Consider the following 25,207-nt stretch of genomic DNA (forward strand, 5'->3'; position numbering starts at 1 on the left):
CAAGGTTCAACAACAGGTTATTGCATTGCTTCTAGATGTCTTAGAGGATTTTTCAAGTTTTCCGAATCTGGAATTTTAGTTTTCTATACAAAACTCGGAATTTTTTTCAATTTTTTGACATTTTATGTCATTGTTCAAGTTTTCCATTTTCAAGGGCCAAAAATTTTCCTTGAAGGTGTGATAAAGAGTTCTTTTTACTGGCCATGGAATAATTGTCAATTTCTTAATCTAGGGAAACTTGGCGATTTTTATTAGAATACTTTTGCCATTCTTTAATTTTCTCCAGCTTCAAGAGCCAAGGAACCTCCTGTAGGGCTTAATAAAAGGCTATTGCATAGTTCCTAGTGGTATTATGCAGAAATACATTTTTTGTCACTATTAAATTTTTTTCAGCCAGGGGCCAGAAAACTTCCTTAGGGGTTTGATATTCAGTTACTGAAAAGTTTTTATTGCTATGAAATAGTTTTTAAATTTTAATATCACAAATTTTAGCCTTTTTTAATACAAAGTTGCAATTTTTTTCAATTATTACTGACATTTTTTGTCTTTATTCAAGTTTCTCTAGGCTCAGGGGCCAGAAAACTCCTTCTGGGTTTGACAATATCTTACTGAACATTTTTTACTGGTCATGGAAAATTTTTCAATTTTTTAATCAAGGGATACTTGGCAATGTTTTAAAAATACTCTCGTCATTTTTAAGTTTTCTCCAGCTTCAGGAGCCAAGGAACCTCCTGTGGGGCTCGAATTTTAGTATTTTATTTACAAATCTTGCAAGCTTTTTCAACTTTTTGATAATTTTTGGCATCATTCATGTTTTCCGTTTTCAAAAGCCAACAGCTTTTTTAGGGGTGTAAAAATAAATTTTGAACTTTTTTTTGCCATGGAATAGTTTTTACCTTCAGAATAAAACAAAACTTAGCAATTTTTTATATAGCTTATGAAAAAAAATTTGCCATATTTTAGGTTTCCCCGGCCTCAATAGTCAAGTAACTTCATCCAAGGTTCAACAACAGGTTATTGCATTGCTTATAGATGTCTTAGAGGATTTTTCAAGTTTTCCGCATCTGGAATTTTAGTTATCTTTACAAAACTTGGAATTTTTTTTCAATTTTTTGACATTTTATGTCATTATTCAAGTTTTCCATTTTCAAGGGCCAAAAACATTCCTTGAAGGTGTGATAAAGAGTTCTTTTTACTGGCCATGGAATAATTGTCAACTTCTTAATCTAAGGAATTTTGGCGATTTTTATTAGAATATTTTTGCCATTCTTTAATTTTCTCCAGCTTCAAGAGCCAAGGAACCTCCTGTAGGGCTTAATAATAGGTTATCGCATAGTTCCTAGTGGTATTATGCAGAAATACAATTTTTGTCACTATTAAATTTTTTTTCAGCCCAGGGGCCAGAAAACTTCCTTAGGGGTTTGATATTCAGTTACTGAAAAGTTTCTATTGCCATGAAATAGTTTTCAAAATTTTAATACCACAAATTTTATCATTTTTTAATACAAAGTTGAATTTTTTTTCAATTATTACTGGCATTTTTTGTCATTATTCAAGTTTCTCTAGGCTCAGGGGCCAGAAAGCTCCTTATGGGTTTGACAATATCTTACTGAACATTTTTTACTGGTCATGGAATATTTTTCAACTTTTTAATCAAGGGATACTTGACAATGTTTTGAAAATATTTTCGTCATTTTTAAGTTTTCTCCAGCTTCAAGAGCCAAGGAACCTCCTGTGGGGCTCGAATTTTAGTATTTTATTTACAAATCTTGCAACCTTTTTCAACTTTTTGATAATTTTTGGCATCATTCATGTTTTCCGTTTTCAAAAGCCAACAGTTTTTTTAGGGGTGTGAAAAAAAAATTTTGGACATTTTTTTTTGCCATGGAATAGTTTTTACCTTCAGAATAAAACAAAACTTAGCAATTTTTTATATAGCTTATGAAAAAAAATTTGCCATATTTTAGGTTTCCCCGGCCTCAAAAGTCAAGTAACTTCATCCAAGGTTCAACAACAGGTTATTGCATTGCTTCTAGATGTCTTAGAGGATTTTTCAAGTTTTCCGAATCTGGAATTTTAGTTTTCTATACAAAACTCGGAATTTTTTTCAATTTTTTGACATTTTATGTCATTGTTCAAGTTTTCCATTTTCAAGGGCCAAAAATTTTCCTTGAAGGTGTGATAAAGAGTTCTTTTTACTGGCCATGGAATAATTGTCAATTTCTTAATCTAGGGAAACTTGGCGATTTTTATTAGAATACTTTTGCCATTCTTTAATTTTCTCCAGCTTCAAGAGCCAAGGAACCTCCTGTAGGGCTTAATAAAAGGCTATTGCATAGTTCCTAGTGGTATTATGCAGAAATACATTTTTTGTCACTATTAAATTTTTTTCAGCCAGGGGCCAGAAAACTTCCTTAGGGGTTTGATATTCAGTTACTGAAAAGTTTTTATTGCTATGAAATAGTTTTTAAATTTTAATATCACAAATTTTAGCCTTTTTTAATACAAAGTTGCAATTTTTTTCAATTATTACTGACATTTTTTGTCTTTATTCAAGTTTCTCTAGGCTCAGGGGCCAGAAAACTCCTTCTGGGTTTGACAATATCTTACTGAACATTTTTTACTGGTCATGGAAAATTTTTCAATTTTTTAATCAAGGGATACTTGGCAATGTTTTAAAAATACTCTCGTCATTTTTAAGTTTTCTCCAGCTTCAGGAGCCAAGGAACCTCCTGTGGGGCTCGAATTTTAGTATTTTATTTACAAATCTTGCAACCTTTTTCAACTTTTTGATAATTTTTGGCATCATTCATGTTTTCCGTTTTCAAAAGCCAACAGCTTTTTTAGGGGTGTAAAAATAAATTTTGAACTTTTTTTTGCCATGGAACAGTTTTGACCTTAAGAATAAAACAAAACTTAGCAATTTTTTATATAGCTTATGAAAAAAAATTTGCCATATTTTAGGTTTCCCCGGCCTCAATAGTCAAGTAACTTCATCCAAGGTTCAACAACAGGTTATTGCATTGCTTCTAGATGTCTTAGAGGATTTTTCAAGTTTTCCGCATCTGGAATTTTAGTTTTCTTTACAAAACTTGGAATTTTTTTTTCAATTTTTTGACATTTTATGTCATTATTCAAGTTTTCCATTTTCAAGGGCCAAAAACTTTCCTTGAAGGTGTGATAAAGAGTTCTTTTTACTGGCCATGGAATAATTGTCAACTTCTTAATCTAGGGAAACTTGGCGATTTTTATTAGAATACTTTTGCCATTCTTTAATTTTCTCCAGCTTCAAGAGCCAAGGAACCTCCTGTAGGGCTTAATAAAAGGCTATTGCATAGTTCCTAGTGGTATTATGCAGAAATACATTTTTTGTCACTATTAAATTTTTTTCAGCCCAGGGGCCAGAAAACTTCCTTAGGGGTTTGATATTCAGTTACTGAAAAGTTTTTATTGCTATGAAATAGTTTTTAAATTTTAATATCACAAATTTTAGCCTTTTTTAATACAAAGTTGCAATTTTTTTCAATTATTACTGACATTTTTTGTCTTTATTCAAGTTTCTCTAGGCTCAGGGGCCAGAAAACTCCTTCTGGGTTTGACAATATCTTACTGAACATTTTTTACTGGTCATGGAAAATTTTTCAATTTTTTAATCAAGGGATACTTGGCAATGTTTTAAAAATACTCTCGTCATTTTTAAGTTTTCTCCAGCTTCAGGAGCCAAGGAACCTCCTGTGGGGCTCGAATTTTAGTATTTTATTTACAAATCTTGCAACCTTTTTCAACTTTTTGATAATTTTTGGCATCATTCATGTTTTCCGTTTTCAAAAGCCAACAGCTTTTTTAGGGGTGTAAAAATAAATTTTGAACTTTTTTTTGCCATGGAACAGTTTTGACCTTAAGAATAAAACAAAACTTAGCAATTTTTTATATAGCTTATGAAAAAAAATTTGCCATATTTTAGGTTTCCCCGGCCTCAATAGTCAAGTAACTTCATCCAAGGTTCAACAACAGGTTATTGCATTGCTTATAGATGTCTTAGAGGATTTTTCAAGTTTTCCGCATCTGGAATTTTAGTTTTCTTTACAAAACTTGGAATTTTTTTTTCAATTTTTTGACATTTTATGTCATTATTCAAGTTTTCCATTTTCAAGGGCCAAAAACTTTCCTTGAAGGTGTGATAAAGAGTTCTTTTTACTGGCCATGGAATAATTGTCAACTTCTTAATCTAGGGAAACTTGGCGATTTTTATTAGAATACTTTTGCCATTCTTTAATTTTCTCCAGCTTCAAGAGCCAAGGAACCTCCTGTAGGGCTTAATAAAAGGCTATTGCATAGTTCCTAGTGGTATTATGCAGAAATACATTTTTTGTCACTATTAAATTTTTTTCAGCCCAGGGGCCAGAAAACTTCCTTAGGGGTTTGATATTCAGTTACTGAAAAGTTTTTATTGCTATGAAATAGTTTTTAAATTTTAATATCACAAATTTTAGCCTTTTTTAATACAAAGTTGCAATTTTTTTCAATTATTACTGACATTTTTTGTCTTTATTCAAGTTTCTCTAGGCTCAGGGGCCAGAAAACTCCTTCTGGGTTTGACAATATCTTACTGAACATTTTTTACTGGTCATGGAAAATTTTTCAATTTTTTAATCAAGGGATACTTGGCAATGTTTTAAAAATACTCTCGTCATTTTTAAGTTTTCTCCAGCTTCAGGAGCCAAGGAACCTCCTGTGGGGCTCGAATTTTAGTATTTTATTTACAAATCTTGCAACCTTTTTCAACTTTTTGATAATTTTTGGCATCATTCATGTTTTCCGTTTTCAAAAGCCAACAGCTTTTTTAGGGGTGTAAAAATAAATTTTGAACTTTTTTTTGCCATGGAACAGTTTTGACCTTAAGAATAAAACAAAACTTAGCAATTTTTTATAGAGCTTATGAAAAAAAATTTGCCATATTTTAGGTTTCCCCGGCCTCAATAGTCAAGTAACTTCATCCAAGGTTCAACAACAGGTTATTGCATTGCTTCTAGATGTCTTAGAGGATTTTTCAAGTTTTCCGCATCTGGAATTTTAGTTTTCTTTACAAAATTTGGAATTTTTTTTTCAATTTTTTGACATTTTATGTCATTATTCAAGTTTTCCATTTTCAAGGGCCAAAAACTTTCCTTGAAGGTGTGATAAAGAGTTCTTTTTACTGGCCATGGAATAATTGTCAACTTCTTAATCTAGGGAAACTTGGCGATTTTTATTAGAATATTTTTGCCATTCTTTAATTTTCTCCAGCTTCAAGAGCCAAGGAACCTCCTGTAGGGCTTAATAATAAGTTATCGCATAGTTTGTTCGTATTCTTCGTAGTATCTTCGTTTCTTTAAGTCTTAGTTGCCATCTCTAATGCTTATCGGCATTAAGACTAGTTCATGTATCACCTCATTAAGAACCAGGAGTGTGTCTAATACAGAATGACAACAAAATAGTTCAAACTTCGAAAATATTTTTGTACAAAATCTTTCATTTTCTCTTTCAATCTCTGTCACACTGCAGCTCAATCTATCTCTCTTTCCTCACATCTTTTATTGATACCGCTCTTCAGCTGCTGTTATGTGGCATGATGTCCTCATCTCTTACCATCATCAACGCTGAATAATAGTATAATATTTAATCATAAATGACCTTATTTGCAGTTTTTAGGAAATTAATGTTAATTGCGTTTTTTCTAATATCTTTGAATTTTTTTCAATTATAAAAAAGTTTGTCATTTTTTAGGTTGTTTCAGCCTCAAAAGCCCTGTAACTTCATCCCGGTTTTAATAACACGTTATTGCATAGCTTCCAGATGCGTTGGAGGGTTTTTCAAGATTTCGATATCTGGAATTTTTTTTATTTTTTTTTGCAAATTTGGAATTTGTTTTCAATTTTTTTGACATTTTCTGTCATTATTCAAGTTTTCCAGTTTCAAGGGCCGACTGTTTCCTTGAAGGTGTGATAATAAATTTTTGAACTTTTTCTACTGGCCATGGAATAATTTTCAAACTTTTAATCTAGGGAAACTTGGCAATTTTAATTCAAATATTTTCGTCATTTTTTAGTTCTCTCCTGCTTCAAGTGCCAAGAAACCTCCTGTAGGGCTTAATAATATGTTATTGCATAGTTTCTAAATGTCTCAGTTTGTTATCCAAGACTTCAAAACCTTGAGTTTTAGTATTTGGTTTGACATTTTTTTCCTTAGGAACTTCATAATAAGTTTTTGAACTTTTTAATTGACTATAGAATAGTTTTTAACTTATTAATATAACAAAACTTAGCATTTTTTTAAAATTTTCTTTCAATTTGTTTTAATTTTTTTTTCAATTTGTAGTTTTGTCTAGTTTCAAAAGCCAAAGAACCTCCTCCAGGGTTAAATAGTAGGATACTGCATAGCTTCTAGATCTATTGGATTGTTTTTCAAGATTTCAAGATCTGGAATTTTATTTTTTTTATTACAAAACTTGCAATCTTTTTCAACTTTTTTGATGTTTTTTCGCATCATTCACGTTTTCCATTTGCAAGGGCCAACAACTTCCTTATTCGTGTCAAAATAAATTTTTTAACATTTTTATTACCATGAATAGTTTTTAAATTTAGATTATAAGAAAACTTAGCATTTTTTTAAATATCCCGCAATTTTTTTCAAGTTTTTAGAAAAAATGTTGTCTTATTTTAGTTTTTTTCTAGCCTAAAAAACAAGTAACTTCATCCAGGGTTTCGTAACATGTCCTTGCATAGCATCTAGATGTGTTGGATGGTTTTTCAAGATTTCCACATTTCGAATTTTAGTATTTTTTTAACAATATTTGCAATTTTTTTCCTTTTTTATTGTTTTTGTCATTATTCACGTTTTCCAGTTTCAACGGACAAAAACTTTTCTTGAAGGTGTAATGATAGTTTTTCGAACTTTTTTACTGACCATGGAATATTTTTTATCTTTTTAATATAAAAAACTTTACTTTCTTGAGGTTTTTTCAAGTTTTTTTTAATTTTTGTCATTTTTAGGTTTTACTAGCCCCATAGGCCAAGCAAACTCCTCCGGGGTTTAATAATAGGTTAGTGCATAGTTTCTAGGTGTAGTGGAGTGATTTCAACATCTCGAATTTAAGTTTTTTTTTAAAGAATTTGTGAGTTTTGTCAAGTTCTTCGACATTTGTTGTCATTATTAAAGTGTTTCCAGCCTCAAATAAAAGTTTCAAATGTAATAGATCAAGATTTATTGAAACATTTTCATTGGCCATACAATAGTTTTCAGTTTTTTTAAAATCAGAAATATCATCAATTTTTTATATAACATGTAATTTTTCTCAAGCTTAAAATTTTGTCAGTTTGGTTTCTGCAGCCTCAAGAGCCAAAGGGCCTCCTCTAGGATTTAATAATTAGTTACTGCATAACTTCTAGATTTAATTATATGTTTTTCCACATTTTAAAATCGCGAAATGTTGATTTTTTTGACCAAAAATTTTTCATTTCTTTCTATTTTTTATCCTTTTCTTTCATTTTTTGACAATTATTTTCGGGTGTTCGGTTTTTTTCATCCTCACGGGTTAGTTATTATGTAACTGGATAATTTTTGTAATGGTATAGTAGTTTACACGTTTTTAACATCTCAAACTTTAGCAGTTTTTTTTACAGGAATTGCAATTTTTTCAAGCCTTAAATTTTTGTCACTTTTTATGTTTTTCCAGGATCAAGAGCAAAGAATTTTCCTCTATGTTTTGATAATGGGTTAGTGCTTAGTTTCTAGATGTAATGGAACGCTTTTCAAGATTTTATTATCACGAGTTTAAGCAATGATTATTAATTATTTGCAAATTATTTAAGTCATTTGAGTTTAACGGTCATTACTGGCCCCATAAAACATATAAGTCTGGCAGATGGCTTACTTGACGGAACTCCACAGACAAAACATGGTTCTGAACATTTTTGCCAGGGCAAAATCTTGAAACTTTTCTTTTGCATTTTGCCTTTTTTAGTATGTTTCCTATAGGATTTAATCTCTAACAAGGCTAGAAACGAAGAATGTGCAGAGTCGAATCTCTTGGTGGAAATTTTTCCTTGCTCTCTGTTTGTATGTGTTTCAGCTAGGGTTTCTTTCCTTCTCTTTCACGTTTTATCTCTCTCACACTACATCTCTCTTTTTCAAAACCTCTCTCTCTTTCCTCAAGTCTTTTGTTGATACCGCTCTTCAGCCTCTGTTATGTGGCATGATATTCCCATCTCTTACCCTTATAAACGATTAATTATATTAAAATTTTTAATCATAATTGACCTAATTCGAAGTTTTTAGCAAATTTGTCCCTATCGAGATTTGTAGCAATTATCTCTAGGCTGTTGGTCTTCTATTATGCGATTTTTCGCATGATTTTTTTCTCATTGGACCATTTTGACTTTTTGTCCTCAAAAACGGGTTAAAGAGGTGGCGCCCAGTGAGCATTAGGTTCTCTTAGAGCCTTTCAGCTCACTATTCTCCAAGTATGCGATCACAGAATCTTTCGGAGGTTTATACGTATTTTGTGAAGGGCACCCCCGATGCGCTCACCTCACGCTCCTTCAATTAATCTAAAGCTAGCCTTAATAAATTGTCGCTAGCTATTGACGAAACCAACCACTCGCCGGTCGTTTGAGATCAATTCGCCCGACTTTAGTCGGTTATGTTTAAGACATTGACGCTAATTAATTTCATGAAATGTATGTGACTAATAGCCGCTCTCATCTTCTTGGTAGGCTGTGATAGTGGCCTTGTTTTTGCAAAACTTTTTGGAATAAAAATTTTCCCCGAGTTACAGCAAGTCAGAGCTGATCCCACATTTAGCTTGAAATCTCTAGTCTAGTTTTATTCTTCACCCATTATGCTCAGCGCTGTTTTAAACATTGTTGCTAAGCAATCTAAATTGAACCTAGTCATAAAACCGAAATCAAGAATAGAAAGGGGATAAAACCACGCGATAAAGTCCAATTATGGATGCACGCTACTTGAACTTCGTTTCTTTAAGTCTTAGTTGCCATCTCTAATGCTTATCGGCATTAAGACTAGGCCATGTATCACCTCATTAAGAACCAGGAGTTTGTCTAATACAGAATGACAACAAAATAGTTCGAACTTCAAAAATAATTTTGTACAAAATCTTGGATTTTTTCTTTCAATCTCTGTCACACGGCAGCTCGCTCTATCTCTCTTTCCTCACGTCTTTTGTTGATACCGCTCTTCAGCTGCTGTTATAAGGCATGATGTCCTCATCTCTTACCATCATCAACGCTGATTAATAGTATAATACTTAATCATAAATGACCTTATTTGCAGTTTTTAGGAAATTATTGTTAATTGCATTTTTTCTAATATCTTTGAGTTTTTTTCAATTATAAAAAAATTTGTCATATTTTAGGTTGTTTCAGCCTCAAAAACCCTTTAACTTCATGCAGGGTTTAATAACATGTTATTGCATATCTTCCAGATGCGTTGGAGGGTTTCTCGAGATTTCGATATCTGGAATTTTTTTTTATTTTTTTTTTGCAAATTTGGAATTTTTTTCAATCTTTTTGACATTTTCTGCCATTATTCAAGTTTTCCAGTTTCAGGGGCCAAAAATTTATTTGAAGGTGTGATAAAAAATTTTTGAACTTTTTCTACTTGCCATGGAATAATTTTCAAATTTTTAATCTAGGGAAACCTGGCAATTTTAATTAAAATATTTTCGTCATTTTTTAGTTCTCTCCTGCTTCAAGTGCCAAGAAACCTCCTGTAGGGTTTAATAATATGATATTGCATAGTTTCTAGATGTCTCAGTTTGTTTTCCAAGACTTCAAAACTTGAGTTTTAGTATTTGGTTTGACATTTTTTTCCCTTAGGAACTTCATAATAAGTTTTTGAACTTTTTAATTGACTATAGAGTAGTTTTTAACTTATTAATATAAGAAAACTTTATTTTTAAACATATCTTTCAATTTTTTTAAAAATTTTTTGTCAATTTGTAGTTTTGTCTAGTTTCAAAAGACAAAGAACCTCCTCCAGGGTTAAATAGTAGGATACTGCATAGCTTCTAGATCTATTGGATTGTTTTTCAAGATTTCAACATCTGGAATTTTTTTTATTGCAAAACTTGCAATCTTTTTCAACTTTTTGATATTTTTTCGCATCATTCACGTTTTCCATTTGCACTGGCCAACAACTTCGTTATGGCTGTGAAAATAAATTTTTGAACATTTTTATTACCATGAATAGTTTTTAATTTTAGATTGTAGGAAAACTTAGCATTTTTTTAAATATCCTGCAATTTTCTTCGAGTTATTGGAAAAAGGTTGTCATAATTTAGTTTTTTTCTAGCCTCAAAAACCAAGTAACTTCATCCAGAGTTAAATAACAGGTCATTGCATAGTATCTTGATGTGTTGGATGGTTTTTCAAGATTTCCACATTTCAAAAATTAGTATTTTTTTAACAATAGTTGCAATTTTTTTTTCCTTTTTATTATTTTTTGTCATTATTCACGTTTTCCAGTTTCGATGGTCAAAAATTTTTCTTGAAGGTGTAATGATAGGTCTTTGAACTTAGTTTACTGACCATGGAATAGTTTTTATCTTTTTAATATAAAAAACTTCACTTTCTTGAGGTTTTTTTCAATTTTTGTCATTTTTCGGCTTTTCTAGCCTCATACGCCAAGCAAACTCCTCCAAGGTTTATTAATAGATTACTCTATAATTTCTAGTTGTAGTGGAGTGATTTCAACATCTCGAATTTAATTTTTTTTACAGAATTTGTAAATTTTGTCAAGTTCTTCGACATTTGTTGTCATTATTAAAGTGTTTCCAGCCTCAAATAAAAGTTTCAAAGGTAATAGATCAAGATTTTTTGAAACATTTTCATTGGCCATACAATAGTTTTCAGCTTTTTAAAATCAGAAATATCATCAATTTTTTTATTTAACATGTAATTTTTCTCAAGTTTAAAATTTTTTCAGTTTGGTTTCTGCAGCCTCAAGAGCCAAAGGGCCTCCTCTAGGATTTAATAATTAGTTACTGAATAACTTCTAGATGTAATTATTTGTTTTTGCACATTTTAAAATCGCCAAATATTGCATTTGTGACCAAAAATTTTTCATTTCATTTGATTTTTTATCCATTTCTTTCATTTTTTGACAATTATTTTCGGGTGTTCAGCTGCTGTTATAAGGCATGATGTCCTCATCTCTTACCATCATCAACGCTGATTAATAGTATAATACTTAATCATAAATGACCTTATTTGCAGTTTTTAGGAAATTATTGTTAATTGCATTTTTTCTAATATCTTTGAGTTTTTTTCAATTATAAAAAAATTTGTCATATTTTAGGTTGTTTCAGCCTCAAAAACCCTTTAACTTCATGCAGGGTTTAATAACATGTTATTGCATATCTTCCAGATGCGTTGGAGGGTTTCTCGAGATTTCGATATCTGGAATTTTTTTTTATTTTTTTTTTGCAAATTTGGAATTTTTTTCAATCTTTTTGACATTTTCTGCCATTATTCAAGTTTTCCAGTTTCAGGGGCCAAAAATTTATTTGAAGGTGTGATAAAAGATTTTTGAACTTTTTCTACTTGCCATGGAATAATTTTCAAATTTTTAATCTAGGGAAACCTGGCAATTTTAATTAAAATATTTTCGTCATTTTTTAGTTCTCTCCTGCTTCAAGTGCCAAGAAACCTCCTGTAGGGTTTAATAATATGATATTGCATAGTTTCTAGATGTCTCAGTTTGTTTTCCAAGACTTCAAAACTTGAGTTTTAGTATTTGGTTTGACATTTTTTTCCCTTAGGAACTTCATAATAAGTTTTTGAACTTTTTAATTGACTATAGAGTAGTTTTTAACTTATTAATATAAGAAAACTTTATTTTTAAACATATCTTTCAATTTTTTTAAAAATTTTTTGTCAATTTGTAGTTTTGTCTAGTTTCAAAAGACAAAGAACCTCCTCCAGGGTTAAATAGTAGGATACTGCATAGCTTCTAGATCTATTGGATTGTTTTTCAAGATTTCAACATCTGGAATTTTTTTTATTGCAAAACTTGCAATCTTTTTCAACTTTTTGATATTTTTTCGCATCATTCACGTTTTCCATTTGCACTGGCCAACAACTTCGTTATGGCTGTGAAAATAAATTTTTGAACATTTTTATTACCATGAATAGTTTTTAATTTTAGATTGTAGGAAAACTTAGCATTTTTTTAAATATCCTGCAATTTTCTTCGAGTTATTGGAAAAAGGTTGTCATAATTTAGTTTTTTTCTAGCCTCAAAAACCAAGTAACTTCATCCAGAGTTAAATAACAGGTCATTGCATAGCATCTTGATGTGTTGGATGGTTTTTCAAGATTTCCACATTTCAAAAATTAGTATTTTTTTAACAATAGTTGCAATTTTTTTTTCCTTTTTATTATTTTTTGTCATTATTCACGTTTTCCAGTTTCGATGGTCAAAAATTTTTCTTGAAGGTGTAATGATAGGTCTTTGAACTTAGTTTACTGACCATGGAATAGTTTTTATCTTTTTAATATAAAAAACTTCACTTTCTTGAGGTTTTTTTCAATTTTTGTCATTTTTCGGCTTTTCTAGCCTCATACGCCAAGCAAACTCCTCCAAGGTTTATTAATAGATTACTCTATAATTTCTAGTTGTAGTGGAGTGATTTCAACATCTCGAATTTAATTTTTTTTACAGAATTTGTAAATTTTGTCAAGTTCTTCGACATTTGTTGTCATTATTAAAGTGTTTCCAGCCTCAAATAAAAGTTTCAAAGGTAATAGATCAAGATTTTTTGAAACATTTTCATTGGCCATACAATAGTTTTCAGCTTTTTAAAATCAGAAATATCATCAATTTTTTTATTTAACATGTAATTTTTCTCAAGTTTAAAATTTTTTCAGTTTGGTTTCTGCAGCCTCAAGAGCCAAAGGGCCTCCTCTAGGATTTAATAATTAGTTACTGAATAACTTCTAGATGTAATTATTTGTTTTTGCACATTTTAAAATCGCCAAATATTGCATTTGTGACCAAAAATTTTTCATTTCATTTGATTTTTTATCCATTTCTTTCATTTTTTGACAATTATTTTCGGGTGTTCGGGTTTTTCAATTCTCACTGCTATATGTAATGGAATGCTTTTCAAGATTTTATTATCACGAGTTTACGCAATGATTATTAATTATTTGCAAATTATTTAAGTCATTTGAGTTTAACGATCATTACTGGCCCCATAAAACATATAAGTCTGGCAGATGGCTTACTTGACGGAACTCCACAGACAAAACATGGTTCTGAACATTTTTGCCAGGGCAAAATCTTGAAACTTTTTTTTTGCATTTTGCCTTTTTTAGTATGTTTCCTATAGGATTTGATCTCTAACAAGGCTAGAAAAGAAGAATGTGCAGACTCGAATCACCTTGGTGGAAATTTTTCCTTGCTCTCCGTGTGTATGTGTTTCAGCTATGGTTTCTTTCCTTCTCTTTCGCGTTTTATCTCTCTCACACTTCATCTCTCTCTCTCTATCTCTCTCTCTTTCCTCAATTATTTTGTTGATACCGCTCTTCAGCCCCTGTTATGTGGCATGATATCCTCATCTCTTACCCTCATAAACGATTAATTATATTAAAATTTTTGATCATAATGACCTAATTTGAAGTTTTTAGAAAATCATTGTTAATTGCTTTCTATCGAAATTTGTAGCAATTATATTTAGGCTGTTGGTCTTTTGTTATGCGATTTTTCGCATGACCGCTTTCTCATTTGACCATTTTGTCTTTTCGTCCTCAAAAACCGGATAAAGAGGTAGCGCCCAGTGAGCATTAGGTTCTCTTAGAGCCTTTCAGCTCATTATTCTCCAAGTATGCGATCACAGAATCTTTCGGAGATTTATACTTATGGTGTGAAGGGCACCCCCGATGCGCTCACCTCACGCTCCTTCAATTAATCTAAAGCTAGCCTTTATAAATTGTCGCTAGCTATTGACGAAACCAACCGCTCGCCGGTCGTTTGAGATCAATTCGCCCGACTTTAGTCGGTTATGTTTAAGACATTGACGCTAATTAATTTCATGAAATGTATGTGATTAATAGCCGCTCTCATCTCGGCCGGCTGTGATAGTGGACTTGTTTTTGCAGAATTTGGAATAAAAATTTTTCCTGCGTTACAGCAAGGCAGAGCTGATCCCACATTTAGCGTGAAATCTTCGCCCATTATGCTCAACGCTGTTTTAAACATTGTTGCTAAGCTATCTAAATTGAGCCTAGTCATAAAACCGAAATCAAGAATAGAAAGGGGATAAAACCACGCGATAAAGTCCAATTTTGGATGCACGCTACTTGAACTTCGTTTCTTTAAGTCTTAGTTGCCATCTCTTATGCGTATCGGCATTGAGACTAGGCCATGTATCACCTCATTAAGAACCAGGAGTGTGTCTAATACAGAATGACAACAAAATAGTTCGAACTTCAAAAATAATTTTGTACAAAATCTTGCATTTTTTCTTTCAATCTCTGTCACACTGCAGCTCGCTCTATCTCTCTTTCCTCACGTCTTTTGTTGATACCGCTCTTCAGCTGCTGTTATGTGGCATGATGTCCTCATCTCTTACCATCATCAACGCTGAATAATAGTATAAATTTTAATCATAAATGACCTTATTTGCAGTTTTTAGGAAATTATTGTTAATTGCCTCTAACGAAGTTTAGCAAATATATTAATTTTGTTGGTCTTTTATCGTGCGATTTTTCGCTTCACCATTTTTTTCGTCGGACCCTTTTGACTTTTCGTCCTCAGGAACGGGATAAAGAGGTAGCGCCCAGTGAGCATTAAATTCTCCTAGAGCCTTTCAGCTCACTGGTCTCCAAGTATGCGATTCACTGTAACTGTTTTGGCGACTTATACTTATGGTGTGAAGGGCGGTTCTTAGAAATTGATCCCCAACTTTGCCCCCCCCCCCCCCACATCAGCCCCCCAATCTCCACCCTTGCACATCATCGAGGCCGTAAGGGCCCCTTGCAGCTAAAGATCCCCCCGCTGCATTCACCTCACTGAGACAGCCGGTCGTTTGAGAGCAATACGCCCGACATTAGTTGGTTATGTTTATATGTTGTTGTTCTAAATATAGATGTATACTCTAATGTTTTGGTCTGCTAACCGACAATAAAGTCTCTATTTGCATTAATTAACTACTGTTTTGATGTTTGAATACTTCAGTTTTGTTGATCTTTGTTAGTCGAGCTATTGCTCATTGAACCCCTTTTTAGGTTTCGATAATGAGCATAATTGATGACATCCATCGTTCGTTGACAGACACGATTGATACTGATTATGATGATGATCATGAAGATGACGATGATAACATGAGTAAATCAAAAAGGCTTTATGAACTCACCGAAGTTGAACAAAGGGAGCTGGAGCTTCGAAAGAAAAGAGCCAGACATGCATTTTTGGTTCTGCTGACAAGCATCTCTTTTTCCTCCTTTTCTTACAGCTCAGTGATATCAAATTTGTTCTTGTTTCTTAACATGGATCCATTACACTGGGATTCTGATCATGCAACTACTTTATTGCTTGTTTTTGGATGTTTTTGCTGTATGTTTGCTGTTTTGTCGGGGTGGCTAACTGACTGTTATTACTCACAGTATAATATTATTATATGCGGCCACGTTCCGTATTTGACAGGGCTCGGCTTGTTTACGGTTCTTGGATATGGTCAGAAGACGTTTATAAACTCAATTGAAGAGGACGGAGACATCAGAAAAACTGGAACCCTGTTAGAGTCAATGTGTATTGCAACAGATGCTGCAAACTCATCTTCTTTTTTGCATCAGAAAACAACAAATTGCGAATATTTTGTGTATTCGGGACTTCTTATTTTATCAGCAGGCGTTGGAACTTTGAATGTCAATTTGCCTTTGTTTGTTTTTGCTCAGGTAAGAAATTTAACTAAACGTCTCGATTATTCCTTATTACCTCACTATCTCTTTCAGAAATGATAACCAAAAAATGAGAACAGATCGGTGTGTTTGTCGTTTTAAGGCCTCAAAGAGATCAAGGATCTTTTCTGCTAGCGCCCCCCCCCCGCCTTATATAGCCGTTAAATTTGCACCCCCCAAAATCTAAGTTTTCGCGAATTGTAAGAGCGATATTTGCATTTCATTGAAACATGAGTGTCCAGGTAGATTGAAGGCACTTTTAGAACAGTTTCCTTAAGAAGTTTTAAAAAATCAAGCCCTTATTGTAGCCGATAACACCAAAAATGATCTAATACAGAAATTTTGGGTATTTCCCATTATAGCCTCCCCCCCCCCCCCCCCCAGCTTAGTGGTCAGATAACCTATACCCCCCCCAATCATGGTAAATATACCATAATGGGGGGCTATATTTTTATGGGGGGGCTATAATGGGAAAGACCCAAAATTTTTATTGATGCTTACGTTATATACAACAAGTTTTGGTTGAATACGTAATACTTTCAAACCATAGCTGTGCCAGCTTATAGTAAATGCATATTGCTCATATGTGTTCACGTATAAGATTACTTAGCTTTAACAATGTGTTTACACATTTATAAATGGGGGTGCCTAACTAAGCGGGGGGGGGGGGGCTAGGAGAAAAGATCCGAGATCAATGACACCACAAAATAAACGCAAACAAAATCCTTTTCATAGGTTCTTTGCTTTAGGTAACTTCTTTGCCATATCACCCGTCAGTATTTGAAAGAATAAAGGGAGCTGCCATGAAAGCCACGAGCCATTAGGAAATGGGGCACTTTTTTAACATCCTTTAAAACTTCGAGTGATCTCTACAAAACGATATAAAAATTAGCCATTACAATATTCAATAGAATTAGCCATGTTTTTCGCGATTCCTTTGCGAATCTGTTAAGTGACGTCTGTCATAATGTTGAGATCGAACCTTATCTTCAGTCTTTGCAAGAGTAACCTTTGCTCTTAATGAACGACAATCGATGATCATGATGCAAGATTATACATCAAGGCCACCGGACTTGGGAACCCAGGTCCAACAAAACATACTTCGGTGTAAACATTTTAACCTGCCAACAAAAAGTTGCCGCGAAGACAGCAGTGAAGCCAACAAATATCACGAATCTATTAAGAAAAAAAATCTGAACGAAAAATAATTGATGCTGAGAAAGCAAGGTTTTCTCCACTTGTCTTCGCACGCACTGGTAGAACTGGACAAACAGCTTCTAAAGCACTCTTTAGTTAGTTTTGATAGTTTGTTAGTTTGACTCATCTACTTTCGCCATAAGTTGTTTGTTTTCTAGAGTTGTCTGTCTTTCGTTTAAAATTTTCCTCAGCAGATGTTCGAAACATTTTCATTTTATTGATAGATCTGAAAAATACGAAATTAGATCTTAGTGCTGAGAGGGTCCCGGACCAGTCAATACTCACACAGTGTGGGGAGGGGCCTTTGCTTATTTAGTTTTCTTTGATCCCTATAACGCATGCAGACTCGTTTCCCTTGCTAAATACCCTGGTGTACGGCCTATCGGCATTGGTGAAGTCTGCTAAGAATTGTAAGTTTAAATAGTTAAATGCGTTAAAGTAGATCTCTTGCAGTTTCGCGGAAACAAACAGTAACGCTTAGGGCAAAGTGTATAGTGCATGCCATTCTTTCTGTGCGGACTGCCCACAAAAGTCGAATCACAAAATCTCCATCCTTCTTATCGATGCCAAGAACGCGTTTAACAATCTGAACCGCAAACTTACCCTCAATATACAAGAACTATGCCCTTCCCGGTACTATGCCCTCATGAGTTCATTCAAAAAACCATATATTACTAACAAATTAACAAAAATCTGAAGAAGGCACCACTCAGGGTGACCCGCTAGCCATGACGATGTATAGAATAGAAATGCTGTCTCTCAACCGCCAAATTGATGACCCAAGCATACTCCACAAGTGGTATGGAGACGATGGGAACGCTGCAGGATCTTTCGGAAATTTTCTAATATTTGAAGGCTTTGGATACGATGTTAAGTGCCACTTCATCCTTAAACGAAAGCACCTCAATAAAGCCAGAAAAGCGTTCGTTAAATGCATAGTGCAACTATTAGAGGGTCACCCCGTCCTTGGATCAGTTCTAGGAACCCCTACTTCTTTCTCTCAATTTATAGAACAAAACATACACCAATTTGATGAAAAAACTTAGTAATAATTAAAAGATCTCTCCTCAAAAGGACTACAAAAGCGTTGACCAATGCCGTGCAAATTATGCTGAAGTTTATAACTAGAACCATCCCGATTCCCATAATCCGTTGGAAAACTTGGAAACGCTAATTAGGAGCGAACTCATACCATCGATCCTGTGTTTTCCAAACTACAATATGGAATACCTATAGCTAATCTCCCTGCCGGTACGCGAGAGGGACTTAATATCCTGCTACTGTTTGACGGGAGTTTTGAATACCAGATATGTAAACGGGTTGCTGCCTGTTGATCGATACTACAAAACAAATAGAAGTTGAGCAAGAATGGATCCTTAATAGCATGAAACGAGAAGAGCTAAAACGATGGAAGTCACGGACATCCTATTTAGTTCAAAGGCTTATGCAGTTGGTTTAGCCACGTAAAAAGGAGAATAATGCTGACTAAATGCATTGTGACTGAAGAGATACGTTTTCGATCTATCAAAAACTGAATTTCGAGATTTATATTGCAGTTAGGTATGTACAGGAACTGAGTAAGCCCCACAAAGTGCGCATTTGGAGAAACTTTTACAGTAGCCCGAGCTCTAAATTGTCTGGAGGGTGACTACACTCATATGAGACACATTAGCATCCGCGACTCAAACGATCTCTTCAGACGTTACAAGGTGAAAAAGTTAGCTACGAATCAGTTGATGCAGTTGTTGTTTTCACTTGGATGAAGTATGGCGTTCAATTAAGTCTCCCACGTAGCCCTCAAAAAGTTTTAAAAGTTTGCTATAGGATGACATTTGCAGGTGAATTTTAATAACTACAAAGGTTTTCTAAAGAATCGAACCCTGCTTGTTTTCGGAACCAATTCGTCCGTCGTTAGTTTGTGTATTTTTATTGGAATGCGGAATTCAATCTGCTCAAACCATTTTAAAACAGCAGCAAAGCAATCTCAAATGAGTGGTGTCATAAAACCTAAATCCGGAGTAGAAGCGGGATAAACCCATAAAGGCTAATTTTAGAGGCCTGCTAGTTGAACTTTTTTCTTAGTTACGGTCTTTAATGCTTATTAGTCGCTCTTAAACGAAGTTTGGCAAGTATATTAGTCCTGTATTCTTTTTAGTGTAATTTTTCTGAGTGGCTGAGCAACCTTTTTAGAGCCTTGCGATTTACTATTCTCTAAGTATGCATTTCACCGAAACTGTTTTGAGGAGACAATTTTATGGTATGAAAGGCGGTTCCTAAAAAGTGACCCCTCATTCACCCGAAAACACCGTCCACGTTCCTTGACCTGACGATTTGTGCCCCCTCTCCTTCAGCCCTCCGAAACCTACCCCCTCCCTCCATTAACCCCAATGCTAGCACTCCTCAGCCCCAGCTGGTAGTTTGAGATCAATTTTTCCGACGTTGCTTGGTTATGATTTGTATTGCTGCAAGCCCTTGTATCCCCTCATTAAGAAACACGAAAATGTCTAACTACGGAATGGCATGAAAATAGTTCTCTAAAATATTTTTGTACTAAAATCATTTTAATTTTTTCCATTCAACCCCAATAAGGGTTATGGGATCAATGGCGGCTTCTTTCTGGTAATGTGGCAGTTATGGTTCAGGCTGAACAGAGATTACTGTTGACCTTCTGGTTTATCGAGCTGTTTTATTTAGTGTAAAATAGTCCAGGTATTTCAATGTTAAAACGATCAATTTTTTAATTGCTCTTGAACGAAGTTCATAGCAATTATTGTAAACGTGTTAGTCTTTTTTTTGCGAACTTTTCGCTGGACCATTTTGCGCTTTTCCTCTAGAACATTCTTTGACTTCTCAAGTGACTTTTTCACGCTTTCGTTCTTCATTTTTGAGTGATCTCTTCTGCTCTCACTCCGAAGGAAATCTTTTTGCTAATATAAAGTCGGTTGCAGCATAGCCAAAATAAGGTCCAAATAGGGGCTAGGGGTATTAGCCGACACGCCAATAGGCCGACAGATTTCATCAGGACGACGAGAAAATGACAGAAATTGGTACGATATAATCTGAATAGTGTTATTAGAAGCGTCCACATAATTATGTTCGGCGGTAATAATATGTTCGGTTGTGATAGATTCATATCAAGTCCCACGGGCCGCTGAGGCATGTCAAAATTAGTTAGTAGTTGTAACCAAATATTGTTTGTTTTACAACTAAGGAACGCTACTTTACCCAATTAGTGCGCGGGTAATTATCATGAACTGTGGTTTTCGAGTTGCTATATTTGCTTAAGTGTCGGCTAAAAAGCGTGTCGCCAATTGACCGGCCACGCCAAATAGCACAGTTGGCAGTGCATATGGTTTTGAAGCGGGAGGTCAATGGTTCGAATCCCGGGGGGTCAAATGTTTTTCTACCCGCCTGTCGTCCGAGAGCAATTCTTCCGACATGAGTTGGTTTGTGTTTTAATTTTCATTTTTTATTTGCCTTTTAAATGAAGTGTATTTAGAAAATTTTGGATTTTTGAGAAAAATTTGGATAATTGTCCTACTTTTGATTTTTAATCCAATGACAGCTCTGTTTAAATGTGGTACCACGTAGGGCATATAATAGGTTAAATGATTACATTTTTTGTCCTTTGGAAGATGCCGCAAAAGGAAGTGCAACTTCATGTAATCAAATCAGCTGAAATTTTATCACCTAAAGTTTCAATAGATCTTTTTAATTTCCAACTGTTATGAAGTATAACAAGGAAATGCTGTAATTTGTGGTGGCATTTAAAGTTTCGATCCCGCTGATCCAAACTGTTGTGTCATTGTCTGGAAGCAAAGATAGACTGCCTTAGAAGAAGTATTTAAACTTCGGTAGTTTCTTTAAAAAGGACAGACGTCTATACAAAAAAGGTGGTTCATACCAATGAGATCATTTTTTCCACTAAAATTAGCATACGAAACGCCTGATATGAAATCAACTCGAATCAAGGTTCTCAAGTAGGAGAAGAAACTAATTTAAGAAAGTTAATCACTAATTTTACAAAAAAAAAAAACGAAAAGTGATATCCCTAAATCAACATCTATTCCGTTTTGAAATTAAATCTCTCAGTTTAATAAGTTTTAAGTAACACATGGCCTCTATTTAATTTGGCATGGATTCCAAATGCTTAATTTATGCTTAAGAGTGAGTTCTGAAGTAAAAAAAGACCTCTGAAGTCAATTATCAGTGTAAAAAGGTTTCAAAAATAAGATCACACCCAAATAGAGGTTGTTCAAGCTATATAATCACTGTGAGTAACGAGTGAGATAAGTCGTGTTTGCGCTTAGATTTTATAGAACAATTGTTCTAGTAAATTGACGATTAATTTTTTTACAAAACATGCAAAAATAAAGACCCGAAAGTATCCTTAATAAAAGTTCAATCTCTTTGAAAGATTTTGGTTTTAAAAATTTAAAAAAAATACAAACTCCAACCCCATAGTGAATTCAGAAAACTAAGACAACTTAGCGCAAGCACATAGATTTAATGGTAAAGCAGCTAGGATAGCTTGTAATAATGATTAATTTTCGAGTCTACGAAAATGTCCAAGGCAAATTTTTCCAATTTAACCAAAAGAACCCAGTTGAGTGAAAAACCAACTATAGACAAAACTCAGAAATTCACCAAATTTTTACTGAATTAGTGGGCGTTAGTTTTAAGTCTGTGATTAGTTATCAGTCCAAAAAGAATTTTAGATTAAGTTTTGCCTCATTATTGACTTCAAGAAATGAAATGGAACAAACGGCAAGTCAACAACATTAAGAAGAACCGTCCAGCTCAAAACTTTTAATATTTTTTGGAAACAATGTCTGTCCCGTCATAAAGTCGATTGGCTTTGAGCTGGAGCATTGCCAAGTTTTTTTGTTATTTCGCTTCTGAAAGCAATGGGACCATCTTTACTGAGACTGACAAAACTACAGAAAAATAACAGCTGTAGTCAAAACAGAAATTAAAAAAATATTTACCAAAACAAATAGTTTTAAAGTAATCAATGCCTTAAACTGAAGACCTTCTTTACATTCATTTTGGACCTCGTTAGAACTTCAACGAGACCCATCAATATAGGGACTTAGTAACAATACGAAATAAAGAACAAAAAACATTCAGTATCAATTTCATTGATTGACCACAGACCAATTTGGACAACAGCATATCTTCACCTGTAAAAGAAGTGATTCCCATTTGTTATACTTCGCTGGAAAATCATGAGAAAATACAACAGAATTCAAATGGCCGCAAAATAAAAGCAATGAAAAGGCTCTAAAATAGATCAAATTCCAATATGTTTTATTCTAAAAGACCACGATGCGACAAAAAAGAGCCTCAATATCGCTTGAGGTTTACTAAAATCCAAAAATTTTGAAACCTGTAACATAAGTAATTAAAGAAATTTTTAAAAAATGTTTGAAATTGTGTATAAAATCAAGGTGAAAAGTGAAATGTTCACGAAGACTTTGAACCTCAATAACGTCTTGGAAATGACAAAATTTTACACTCTACTGGACGGGATTTCTAGTGATACCATTCACTACTCTCTTCGATAAATATATCGAACAACCAAAACTGACTGAACAAAAACCAGTGGAGCATATAGTTCCTCCATAAGTGGGGTGGGTCGGAACATTAAAACACAAATCAATTGTAATGTTTTTGTGGATGTACCATGTTTTTTAGGATAGTTGGCAGCTTATATCATAGAGGTACAGTCTTTTTCTGTTTTGAAAAACGCGCAATTAATCAGTACAATTGATCCTATGAGGAGAATACCTTGCAGAATTAAAATGACCTACAGGCGTGGTTCAATTTTTTTCCAAGTTCTATAGGTGATTAAATTTTCTTCATTATTTTTTTCCTCAATCAGTTCAGGAATATTTTTCATTGTAGAAGCACTACGAAAGTGTAATCATTTTACTGGAACAACAGTTCTATCATAATTTTGTAACACTGTAAAATAAGCACATTTCAATACAAATGGGTTTTTCTCATTAATATGTTTGTTGCACAGTTTTGCCAGATGTTCATGACGTGCCTTTGTACATAAAAATGGGGTGCTCAATAATCAGTTGAAGCTTCTAGGACACGTTTTCAGATTAACGATTTTCATAAATTGGTATGATTAGATTCATGTTTTTATCCTCACAAATACTATTTGATATAAGCTTACACATGCATTTGATGATATTTATGAGGATTTGCAACAGGTTGAGGTCCTAAAAATGGATCCGCGAAGATTCTTCAACTGGATTCTGCTCAGTCAAATTCTGGGCTTACTTTTAAGCACGCTACTTGTCTGCTTCATTCAGCAGAACATCAACTTTTATTATGGATACATAATGGGCGTTTTCGCCATGTTTATATCGCTTCTCATATTCGCAGTCGGTTCTGTAAAGTATGAGAAACCAGAGCCGAGTAAGAGAAGTTACTCGAAGGTTTTCCAAGTAATGAAGTATTCCATGTCTGAGGAAGCAAGAGATCGCCAAAAAGAAGGTCAAGTTTCGAATACCATATCGTTTTGTTTGGTGCTAGGACAATAGATCGTAAGCAACAATTGGGACAACAAATCCAAAATGAAATTATTCAAATTGCGTATTGGCCCATCATATTGCCTTTGATAGATTCATATCAAGACCCACAGGCAGCTAAGACATGGAAATGGCTAGTGAGGTATGGCCTGATGAGGTAATCTCATGATAGCTTGCAAATAGAGCTTCCTTTCTGCTAATTAGAGAGATTTACTATTTTCGATCTATTATACTTGCGATCTATTGTCCGGTCGACCATTTCTTTGAGCTCAGAATCGACAATGCTTTCATTAAATGAGTTTACGGATCACGTTTCAGTATAGATTTCTATAGCCTAAAACATTTCAAGCATCCCAGTATTTGGGTTATAGAGAAATGTGAGAGTCATTCGAATTGATCGTCTTACTGTTTACATTTGATCATATTGCATATTTCTCGGATCGAAATTTCATGTTCATAGCTAAAGTCAGCTTGTTTAACCGTTTTAAACAAAAGGTAGTCCTAATGAAATGATATTTTTGAGTAAGCTCTATTAAATGACTTTTCGAACAAGACTAATTTGCCATATTGGGGGTTTGTAATTACACATCTGACTATCTCGAATTATCTGAAATACACAAATTGTAAACTGGCGCCAAATATGATCAAAATGGTTTATATACGAGTTGTTGGGTATGACAGCAGTCGATAGGTTATGCAAATCACGGCAAATTTTAAAGCTCTCTCTAAATTTTCCACGTCCTACTTTTTCCATGTCTCAATTTTAGTATGAGATATATGTATATTCCTATAATTCGGGTTCTTTCACGGATGGATTTACTCGAAACCCTTAAGTGTAGGAACATGTGGAACGAGAGTGTTCGCCAAGCAAGCGACAATATACAAGAACTAGATTTGAAGATTGATTCATGACATTTCTAAGCAAAAATTTTACAATCACAGCTTTCATTAGTTCAAAATTCGAATTTAGCAATAGTTGAAACGAGATAGTTGTTCTGTTGTGTTTCAGCTACGAAGAGAGGCGAAAAGCGATCTATAGTTGATCTAGCAATGGAGAGGTTTGATGGCCCTTTTCAAAATCAGCTAGTGGACGCTGTCAGAACACTCATGAGACTGGTTCCTGTCTTACTCTCCTTCTCTTCATTCTGGGTGCTCTACTATCAAACAGTTTCCTCCTTTCTCACACAAGGTTTGTCAGTTGAATTCACATGCAGTAATTGAGTTGGTTAAAATACCGTTTATTTCTTTTTTCTTAGCGCAATCTGTTTAATGCGTGTCATTATTTTGTCATTAACTTCAATTGGGATAAATGCGTACATTTGACCATTTAAGAAACCACTTTTTAAAAAATTATATACCAGTTTTAGCTGAATGAGTTCCTGTATAATAGGCTAGATTTTTTAAAATATACAACTATAAGCATTTTATGGCTGCCAGGTAAATACACTAATTAGGCGATCGCGTTGAATGAGGTGTTGTTTTGATGATAGCTCCTTTATGCGATGA

The 25,207-nt window shown here is 33.8% G+C and overlaps 2 protein-coding genes across 2 annotated transcripts in view; both read left to right on the top strand.

Annotated features, from left to right (window-relative positions):
* The window catches only part of LOC142339436 (UBX domain-containing protein 1-B-like), a 394,986-nt gene that overhangs the window by 271,528 nt on the left and 98,251 nt on the right, over positions 1-25,207 (top strand). The gene's annotated exons all lie outside the window — the stretch shown is intronic.
* LOC142339433 (solute carrier family 15 member 4-like) overlaps positions 15,291-25,207 on the top strand; it is a 29,877-nt gene continuing 19,960 nt past the window's right edge. Inside the window, exons 1-3 of the mRNA XM_075389464.1 lie at positions 15,291-15,956; positions 23,381-23,666; positions 24,711-24,890. Of these exons, the coding sequence (XP_075245579.1) occupies positions 15,297-15,956; positions 23,381-23,666; positions 24,711-24,890 (1,126 nt within the window). The 5' untranslated portion in view covers positions 15,291-15,296. The remainder of the gene's footprint in view (positions 15,957-23,380; positions 23,667-24,710; positions 24,891-25,207) is intronic.

The sequence above is a fragment of the Convolutriloba macropyga genome, chromosome 5, assembly GCF_964194025.1.
Source record: "Convolutriloba macropyga chromosome 5, txConMacr16.3, whole genome shotgun sequence".
In the NCBI taxonomy this organism is placed as follows: Eukaryota; Metazoa; Xenacoelomorpha; order Acoela; family Convolutidae; genus Convolutriloba; species Convolutriloba macropyga.